Consider the following 10721-nt stretch of genomic DNA (forward strand, 5'->3'; position numbering starts at 1 on the left):
CCAAGGGTCTATTGAAAACAACCTCTCTACTTCATCGTGGACTTTTTCCTGAGCCGATGGTCTATTGAAAACAACCTCTTTACTTCATTTGAGATAGTGATATAAACGGTATAAAATTCAATCATTTTGATTTTGTGTACTTATATACATGTGGACTTTTTCCTGAGCCGAGGGTCTGTTGAAAACAAGCTCTTTACTTTATCGTGGATTTTTTCCTGAGCTGATGATCTATTGGAAACAACCTCTCTACTTTATTTGAGATAGTGATATGAGCAGTATAAAACTCAATCATTTTGATTTTGTGTACTTATATACACTGGGACTTTTTCCGAGCCGAGGGTCTATTGGAAACAGTCTCTCTACTTCATCTGAGATAGTTATATGAACAACATAAAATTCTATGATTTTGATTTTGTGTACGTATATACATGTGGACTTTTCCTGAGTCGAGGGTCTATTGGAAACAGTCTCTCTACTCCATCTGAGGTAGTAGAACGGTATAAAATTCAATCATTTTGATTTTGTGTACTTATATACATTTGGACTTTTCCACGAGCCGGGAATCTATCAGAAACAACCTTTCTATTTCATCCAAGGTAGTGATATGAACAACATAAAATTCAATCATTATACATTTGGACTTTTTCCCAAGCCGGGGATCTATCGGAAACAACCTCTCTACTTCATTCGAGGTAGTAGCGATATGAACAACATAAAATTCAATCATTATACATTTGGACTTTTTCCTTAGCCGGGATCTATTGGAAACAACCTCTCTACTTCATCCGAGGTAGTGATATGAACAACATAAAATTCAATCATTTTGATTTTGTGTACTTATATGCATGTGGAGCTTTCTTGAGCCGAGGTCTATCGAAAACAACCTCTTAATTTCATCTGAGGCAGCGGAATGAACTGCGTATACTTTATCTTCCCCCACTCAACTTTATGAAAATTCACTGAGTATGTTGCTGTTGTATGTACATGTGAAGTTTTAAAAATATACGTATTTCGTTTATTGGTTTGACGTGAACACTTAAAAGTCGTTTCGGCTAGCAGAATGAGACAAACAAGGATATTTCCATCTTTCATTTGAACCGGATTAGTAATTTCACCATTTTAATATAAAATTTATTCTTCGAGTAAGTAATACTCATAATCAAACGAAAAATAATAAAATCCGTTTTATCCTGGAATTATTATTCCTTATCCCACCAATCAGACGAAACTTCAAGGTGATTGATAGCTTTATATGGTCAAATTTTCTTTGATTAGTTCACATGTTGAAACATAATAATAATAATAATAATAATAATAATAATAATAATAATATTTCATGAGACAATAATTTTAAATTTCAAATTCAAACTTTAAATTCAAAATTGTTATCAATCTTTTTGGGTCTTCTCAATAGTTCAGCTTTTGTTTATTTTCTTTTGAACTTTTTGAAAAATAAGCCAATTCCCTTTTATTATAATTTTTTTTCTTACTTCATTTGGTTATTTCAATGTATTACTATTACAACTTTTATGGGGTCCTACTAGGTGTAAATGGCTCGATTTCTTTCGAGTTTCGAATCAGTATTTGCTACGACACACTTCAATTTTACGAGATTTCTGTAACCCCAAACTAAATTTTAGCGAATTTTTACCAACCTCTTTAGCTGACGTGACATCTTTTTCGCTGACATAACACCTTTGATGCCACGTCAGCGCAAAAGGGTGATGAAAATACGTTAAAATTAAGTTTAAGGAATAATAGGAACTCTGTGAAGTTGGGGTGTATCGTAGCAATTTTGATCATAGTTCGAGAGGCTACTAAATGCTTATCTCAAAACAAATTGCTTAATTTTAGTAGAAGTGAACTTTATTTATTTATGGGAAAATGTTCTATTTCCACCTTGAACTACACGCGAAAAGGCTGAGACACACCCGTATTTTAGGAGGATCCTCTTATCCCAGGACTAATTAAAATCATATTTTTGATAACCTTAGTACCAACGTGGACCCTTCAGTGTATTGTGCCACGTAGGCACTAAGATTGTCAAAAATACGATTTTAATTAGTCCAAGAGGTAATAGGACCCTTCTAAAGTTCAGTTAAGACGACGGTTTTAATTAGTTCAGAGGTAATAGGAGGTGTGTCTCAACTTTTTTACGGATAGTTCAAGTGAGAGCATTTTCTCTCATTTATTTATTTGGTACAAAAAGAGAAAAAAAAAAATCCAAAAATATACATTTGGATTAACTTGAAATTAAAGGAACTCTCCATAAAAAGAACGATATTCAAAATTATGCTTGGTAGTCAAAAAATAAATTATTGGAAACTGTTACATCTGTTTACTTTTTTAAAACTTCAAAGTCCTTTATCACATTTCTCTGATTAAACAATAGCCATAATAATATATTAGTTGTTACGATACACTACAGCTTCACATGAATCCTATTACTTCCAACCTCATTTTTAGCATATTTTTGACATTTTTTTTATTAACGTGACACTTTTATTACATAAAATAAGATCCACGTCAAGGATGTCACGTCAGTTAAAAAGTTGATAAAAGGTGTCATGTCAGCACAAAATGGTGACAAAAATGCACTCAAATTGAGTTCAGGAAGGTAATAGGACCCCCGTGAAGTTGGAGTACGTGTAGCAAATTTGGTCATAGTTGTGTATGAAGTCAACAATGTGTGTACGTTGTTTTATCCCTACCTTATAAAGGTAGAAATGATATATCGATAGACTCTAGTCTAAAATAATGAATAGTTAAATACAATTAATTGAGATGATAAAAAAGGTGATACATATTAAGTAATTAACTTATAAACGTAATAATAATGGAGAATGCACATAGTTTTTAATTTTTTTAATTTAGTAAATATAAGTATGGTAGCGAAAAGAATAATATATACTTATAGAGTTATCTGATATTTGTTTCTGATAGAAGATAACAAATGTCTCGTGAAATTAATCGAGGTGCGCCAAAGCCAAAGTTAAAAGGTGATATATATTAGATGATTAACTTATAAATGTAATAATAATAGAGAATGCACATAATTTTTTTAATTAAGTAAAAGTATGTTACCAAAAAAGAATTATTTGATATTTATTATTGATAGAAAATGATAAGTATCTAATGAAATTAGTTGTGATTCGCAAAAATTGAAATTTTTTTGGGGGCATGAGCTAAAGGAAAAGTACAAAATAAAATAAATAGTGGGGTAACACTTGCAAACAATAATACTACAACTTACCAAAAAGAAAAAAAGAAAAAAATGACACAAGAGCCAAACAAAAAAAGTGAGTGAGGACTGAACAGTGAGCAGAACCTAATGTTTGACTGAAATATATATATACGAGACGGATTCAGAATTTAAAGTTTACGAGTCTGATATTTTTGGTAGTTAGTATATAATATAATTAAATATTTAAGATTAATTCAGAATTTAAAATTTGTGAATTTGATATTTTTGTTGGTTAGTATAACATAATTAAACATTTAAATTTGGCTGTTCAACTCGTCCTTACTCTGTCAGTCGAACGCTTCGATTTGCAAAACGTTCATCTAAACACCTTTCAAAATTTATGTATCACGTCACCATCGATTGTCCAGAAGACAGAGTAAAAATAAGTAAAAGTATTTAGTTGTCGGTTGATATGATCAAAGTCGGAGTACTTACTTGTCAAATGAAGCCAAATTTAAAATACTCATTTCTTTATATATGTCATTTCTTTCCATCCAATATCTTCGTACATGCATTAGAGCCCGACTAATTTGAGTTCGTAATGAAAAGTGCCAAAATCGACTCAATATTTAAAGCTCGAACTCGAAAGGTCTACTTACTACTATAATATGTGAATCAAAATTACTGAGTTCGATCAAAACCGTAACGAAAACTAGCTCTACTCAATGGGGACACAACACAACAAAGTAAAGCAATATTCATAATAGTTGTTGTTGAGTCTCTGTGTATGATAGAGACAGTAAAGGGGACTCACTGACCCCCCATTATTGAAAAACTGGCAATTCCCAACTTTTCTTAGCCCTTTATTTTATTTTTAACTAATCGGTAAAGTTGTTCTCAAGTAATCAGAAGAGCACGTATTTAAGTCGTGGAAATAATTTTTTCGCAAAAGCAAGATAAGCTTACGTACAATAGTGGGAACTTTTCTTTTAACTCCTTTAGTTTCTTGTTCTCCTTTCTCTCGGACGAATAACCGGTAAAGTTACTAACAGGTGATTCTCATGTAACGAAAGCTTTAGTGCAGGGAAATGTACGTTTGTTCTCTCTCTTTCTTTGTTTGTCTGTCTACTGTTACTGTTAGTGGCTATAAGCTTTCCCATTTGGGTTTTGTGAGATTTACTCTAGTTATAAATATACAGTGAATAATTTTACATGCCGGTAATGGGTATTTTTGCCGGAGAATCATCATTGTCGTATTCAGGGAAGCTGAAGAAAGTAGCTAAAAGGATTCTTGTTCAGACATGTAACTCATTCTTTTGTGGATATCAAAACTCTCCTCCTTCTTCTGTTCCTAACAACAACAACAACAACACCTCTGTAAGTTTGCTGGTGTTTTTGTTTTTTTTTTGGTTTTCTACTTGATGTTCGGTATCTGTATTGAGGTAGACTTAAGTCCTACATTGAGTGTAAAATGTTACTTAGGACTTGAAGTCGAGATGTCTGGTTAAGGACAAAGTAGTATGATTCCATTATAGTTTCCCATCTGGTGTCTGGTACTTGCATCGAGGCTCAACTAACTTTTTAAGGATAAAGTAGTACTATCCCATCATAGTTTTACGCTCGGTGTTTGGTACTTGCATCGAAGCTCAACTAAATTCGGATTTTGGAGAGTCCCACATTTAGGATAAAATGTTAGCTAGGACTCCAATTCGAGATGTCTAGTTAAAGATAAAGTAGTAACATCCATTCACAATTTCCAACCGGTGTCTAGTACCTGCATTGAGGCTCAACTAAATCCGAATTATGGGAAGTTCCACATTGAGGATAAAATGTTACCCAAGAATCGAACTCGGGATCTCGTGTTAAGGATAATGTAGTATCGTCCGATAAAGGTTTCTCACCCGGTGTCTGGTACTTACGTTAAGGCTCAACTAACTCCGGGTTGTGAAAAGTCCAACGTTGAGTCTAAAATGTTACCTAGTACTCTGAACTCGAGATCTTTGGTCAAGGATGGAGTAGTACTATCATGCCACGTTGAGTTCTTTTTCTTCGTAAAATTTCATGCATTTGATGATTTGTTTTGTGCAGGAGTTTCCATATCAGGCGAATAATCTCGAGGTGTTGAACCATACTACTGTAATTAAAACCTCACGATTAGATTCGACCACTAACACACCTTCTAACAAGGTACCTTCTTTTCTGCATTCTCAATTTACTAGTCATCGTGATTGCTGTGCTGCAAACTCCAAATTGTTCTAGCTTCGGGATTGTGGTTCCGGTAAAGTTAGCTGCGCTTAGCTAGCGCTCGTTGGTCTTTCATGATAGAGACCATGCCATCCATTTTGAGCCAATGTGGGAACTCAACACTCCCGTACACCTAGGCCTGACATTGGATACACCAAGAACTGGGATGAACCTGAGTCTGATACCAAAATGAACCTTGGACCTAACTCAACCGCAAAAGTTAGCCCATAAACATTTATTCCCAACAATGCACCTAGTATAATGCCACAAGTGGGGTCTGGGTAGGGTGGCGTGTAAGCAGACGTCCCCTATCTTGAGCAGGTAGAGAGGCTGTTTCCAATAGACCGTCTGCTCAAGTAAAGCATGTTTTATTACAAGTACTAGAGGTTACACTTAAGTAATCCCTTATTGTCAACTGGGAAGAAAGATATAATATAAAGAAACCTATGTTACTCGGACTCTTCAAAAATGCCAACGGGTGCGTATCGGATTCCCCAAAACTAGTGTATTTTTGGAGAATCCGACAAGGGTGCGGCATCAAAAGTGAAGGGTCCGTGCAACTTAGAAAGAAACATACCTGGGGGAAGGGGGCTTGGCACACTAAAGTGTATCTTATGAGATTTTCCTTGTTCGATAACTTTTTCAAAGAAATTCTTCTTGCCGGAAAAAAACACAGTTAAGTCTTTTCTCATAAAAAATCTGGAATTTTCGTTTTCTTGTGTTTTAAGAACTCGTTTGTTTCTTTTTGGCATCGATATGTTCAATGTTGCTTGTATGGAAATTGTTATTATGTATATACTAGTCACTTTCTGTTGATATTACGCTCACGTCTTCCCGTTATCTAACCATTTGATGTACAAAGAATCTGATGCTTCTCTTTCTATTATCTGGCAGAACTTTTGTCCGATATGTCTGGATCCGTTGAGCTACAGCTGCGATAGCAGTCCAGGACAGGCTATATTCACAGCTCAATGCTCTCATGCTTTCCATTTTGCTTGTATATCATCCAACATCCGCCACGGCAATGTTACTTGTCCTGTTTGCCGTGCACATTGGACTCAGTTACCTCGGACGTTGAAGCTTCATTATACTCCTCACAGTAATCAAGCTGATCCCATTCTCCAGATTCTTGATGAATCAATTGCTACTTCTCGGGTACATAGGCGTTCCTTTTTACGCTCTGCTCGTTATGATGATGATGATCCTGTCGAGCCTGACCGCACATCAGATATTCACCGTTTGCATCTGTCTTTATCACCTGACCCTCACAGTACCTCCGTGTTTGATCCTTGCCTGAATCAAAAGTCCGGCTTTAGCTCATGCCCTTACCCTCAGCATTGTCTATGTAGTTCTTCTTTAGAATCTTCACAGACAGCAGCACGGCATTTTGTAGAAACTACGCAGTCCCCCGTTGTTAGCAGCTCGTCTAGGAGTGCTTATCTTTGCTTAAAATTGGCACATCAGCCAGCCACCGACTTAATCTTAGTGGCAAGCCCAAATGGACCTCACCTTAGGCTTATGAAACAAGCCATGGCGTTTGTGGTATTTTCATTGCGGCCTATAGACCGGTTGGCTATTGTTACCTACTCTTCTGCCGCAGCACGGATCTTCCCGCTCAAGTGTATGACCTCTTATGGGAAGCGCACGGCACTTCAAGTGATTGATCGACTGTTCTATATGGGCCAAGCTGATCCAGCAGAAGGACTCAAGAAAGGAGTAAAGATACTACGAGAGCGGTCCCACCAAAATACTCATTCATTTATTCTGCATCTTTCCGACAATCCAACAAGATCCTTCCACGGGTTTCACTTGGAACTTCCGATCACAATCCATAAGTTCCATGTCGGATTTGGATTTGGCACTTCAAATGGATTCGTAATGCACGAATTCGAGAGATTTCTTGCTAAGATACTATGTGGTGCAGTTAGAGATATTGCATTGAGGATCGGAGAGGATACAAGGATCGTGAGGCTTGGAGAATTGCGAGGGGGTGAGGAGAGGAGAATTCCATTACTTTTGGAAGAAATGGACAAAGTACGCGTGGTATATACCTACATTGATTGCATGATGGACGACACTATTAAAACAGGTGAAGTTGTAGTCGGCATTGGCGATAGGAAAGAAATGACAGATGATGTTGACGTTGTTGAGAGCACCGGTGGAAGGAGTAGTAGCGTTGAGGGCTGGGAGTATCATGATCCCTTCATGGCTAGACGATGGGCTAAGCGTTTACACGGCTATCGGATATGATGCTCTTGGCATTGCTTCTTGACACTGATATCTGAGATGATCTCTATTAAATGAACAAACATTTTTTCTAAGAATTTGCATTATAGGTGTAAAAGGGCAGCCCGGTGCACTAAAGCTACCGCTATGCACGGTGTCTGGGGAAGGGCCTCACCACAAAGGTGTATTGTACGCAGCCTTACCTTGCATTTCTGCCAGAGGCTGTTTCCGAAATTTGCATTATAGGTGTGATGTTGAAGAAATTTGCATTATAGGTGTGATGTTGAAAATACATGAAGATAGTTTCTTGTATATCTATGTTCCCAATTTTTTGTATTAAAGAATCTAATACTATTATTGAATGAGATGTTATGAAGTGTTTAAGATATGAGCACTTACATGTTACTCCCTCCGTCCATCAATAGTTGTTCACTATTGACTCGACACAAATATCAAAAAATAGTAAATGATAACGGTAATTTTATCATATCACTCTTTAAATATAATAAGTTTAATGCTTTGGAAATTGAGTAATGAATTTTATTTGATACTAAAGGTAAAATGGATAGAAATTGGGTAAATTATCCGTTGATTTTCCAAATTGGATAAGTATTGTTGGACATTTATTTTTAAAATAGTGGACAAGTAAAATTGGACAGAAAAATCCCCAAATCTGGCTATATTTTGTTTATATGTCTTATAAAAAAACTCCATTCGTACTTTCAAAGGAACACGATCCACTTAGTAGGTTGTCACGAGGGGACCAAAAAAGTTTCACCCAAACGCATTTGGATGCCCCCATCAATCCATAGGCTAGCGCACACAAAAGATCGCAAAAAATCCTTTAGTCTCGCTCATATTTCTTAAATAAAGCGTTATCTGCCTCTCCAAAGAAACACAATTCATTTAATAGGTTGTCACGAAAGGACCTGAGAATTTTTGCGCAAAACATATTAGAACGCCCGTTCCCCAATCAATCCATAGCCTAACACACATGAAAAATTGCAAAAACCCGCAATTCCTACCGTTTTGCCGGTTTGACTTGAAAAATGGCTTCTACCAACCCCGCCAAACCAACCAGATCCACTCAATAGGCTGCGGGGGAACTGCTCGAGAAGTTTCGCCCAATTTCGATCCTGAGGCCCGAGTCCATCCCCGAATCGTGGACAAACACCTACCGAAAGTTGTAAAAACCCACAATTTCAACCAATCAGATCCACTTAATAGGCCGTCAGGGGACCGCCCGAGAAGTTTCGCCCAATATCGATCCTGGGGCCCAAGCTCACCGCCCGAAACGTAGGCTAACATCCACTGGAAGTCGCAAAATAACCCGCAATTTCTGCCGTTTCGCCTGTTTAACTTGAAAAATGGATCTAACGGCCCCGCCAAACCAACCAAATCTACTCAATAGGCCGCCAAACCAACCAAAGACTTGCTTTGATCCACAAGTTTGATATATGAAATTTTTCAGAATACAAAACTCTTTTTCTCTTAAAAATATACTGTGTGATCATTCAAACCGTTGAGTGCCTTCGTGGAATTCAATTATTTGAGGTACCGCTATAATTGGATTGAAGGCCCTTTTATCCTAGGAGGAAAATTTCATAACATCGGGTACAGTGAGGGGAATTATTTCTTAAGGACACTTCGTGAACTCGGGTGACTTGGTCTAAAAATTTCTGTTTCATCTATTTTCTCATATCTAATACACTATTAGTAATAATCTTGTGTTGAAGGTGTTAAAGAACTTCAAAACTGTACTTGTTCATACGTGAACTTGTTATGAAGTTGTTGTTGTATTAATACAGATTCTAGTACCCGTAGAAGGAATATAACAAATTCATTCCGATGCACATATCTGCAAAAATTCATATGCTAACACACATGAAAAAAATCAAAATAAACTGCAATTCCTGTTTTTTCATTCTTTGTCCTAAAACAGGCTACGTTTATTTCTTCGAAGCAGTCCTTATCATTTAATAGATCACCGCAGACATAACCATGAGTTTACGATAAAAAATCATTTCGACACACCTATCCCCAGAAATTCATAATAACACACATATCTCAGATTATTAACCCACTTCACCGACCACTGTACCACTACCTTGGGTGCGCGAGACAAAAATACCATTTCTTCCCATAACATTTGCTCTAATTTTGATAGATAGAATTACTTGATATGTGAGACGTATCCACGATACTAACAACATACCAGTAAATTTGTCCGAACACCATAGTTATTAATGAAAAAAAAGAGTAAAGCATCTAGTGCCTCGAACTATGTCCAAATTTGTTACGACACACTCCCATTTTACAGGGTCCTATTATTCCGGAACTCAATTATAACTATTTTTATCACCACTTTTAGTTATCGTGATACTTTCTTGGCTGACGTGACACTTTGTTGGTTACACAATTTACTAAATGCTTGTGTGAAGAAAAAAATCAATCTTGGGTACACAATTTAAACATCAAGAACCCCCGGGTAATAAGACTTCATCATTTCATTCTTGACTTTGGGGGTTGGCAAAAACTACTTTTTCTTTTACTTACCCTTTGTTAGAATTTGATTAAAGAAGCAAAGGGGTGTGATTCAATGTATCCAAGATTGATTCAGTCTGGACAAGAAGATGAGTATATACAACATCATGGGTGTGATGTTAATGTTGTTGGGATTCATCATCAAAGGGTAAATGGAGGAGACCCTTGTCTTGTTCTAACTTCAGATCCTAAACCTCGTCTCAGATGGACTGCTGATCTTCATGAACGATTTGTTGATGCTGTTACTCAACTTGGGGGTCCAAGTAGTTAGTATTTCTTTCTTTCTCATTTGCCCCTTTGTTGATTTTTGTTCTTTTGTGGTTGAAGTTATCAAGAATGTTGTTGTTGAGCTTATCAAGATTGTTGGTGTTGTTGAACTTATCAAGAATGGTTTTGTTTTTGTTGTTGAGCTTCTTAAGAATGTTGTTGTTGTTGTTGAGCTTCTCAAGAATGTTGTTATTGCTGTTGAGCTTCGTAAGAATGTTGTTGTTGTTGTTGAGCTTATCAAGAATGTTGTTGTTGT

The 10721-nt window shown here is 36.5% G+C and overlaps 2 protein-coding genes across 3 annotated transcripts in view; both read left to right on the top strand.

Moving 5' to 3' along the window:
- Nucleotides 1–4082: 4082 nt before the first annotated feature.
- On the top strand, nt 4083–8038 carry LOC107870085 (E3 ubiquitin-protein ligase WAV3). 2 transcript variants are annotated; one of them, XM_047412371.1, is made up of 4 exons: nt 4083–4274; nt 4384–4561; nt 5273–5371; nt 6323–8038. In XM_047412371.1, the coding sequence occupies exons 2-4, from the start codon at nt 4397–4399 to the stop codon at nt 7676–7678; spliced, it is 1620 nt and encodes a 539-aa protein (XP_047268327.1). In that variant the 5' UTR covers nt 4083–4274; nt 4384–4396; the 3' UTR covers nt 7679–8038. The 2 variants fall into 2 exon arrangements, with proteins under 2 accessions (XP_047268327.1, XP_047268328.1); XM_047412372.1 differs by lacking the exons at nt 4083–4274; nt 5273–5371 and having other exon boundaries at nt 4295–4561.
- A 1607-nt stretch (nt 8039–9645) lies between these two features.
- LOC107870086 (protein PHR1-LIKE 3) overlaps nt 9646–10721 on the top strand; it is a gene marked incomplete at its 3' end in the record, with an annotated part of 20407 nt that continues 19331 nt past the window's right edge. Inside the window, 1 exon segment of the mRNA XM_047412373.1 lies at nt 9646–10464. Coding sequence (XP_047268329.1) covers nt 10254–10464 — 211 coding nt within the window.

The sequence above is a fragment of the Capsicum annuum genome, chromosome 5, assembly GCF_002878395.1.
Source record: "Capsicum annuum cultivar UCD-10X-F1 chromosome 5, UCD10Xv1.1, whole genome shotgun sequence".
In the NCBI taxonomy this organism is placed as follows: domain Eukaryota; kingdom Viridiplantae; phylum Streptophyta; class Magnoliopsida; order Solanales; family Solanaceae; genus Capsicum; species Capsicum annuum.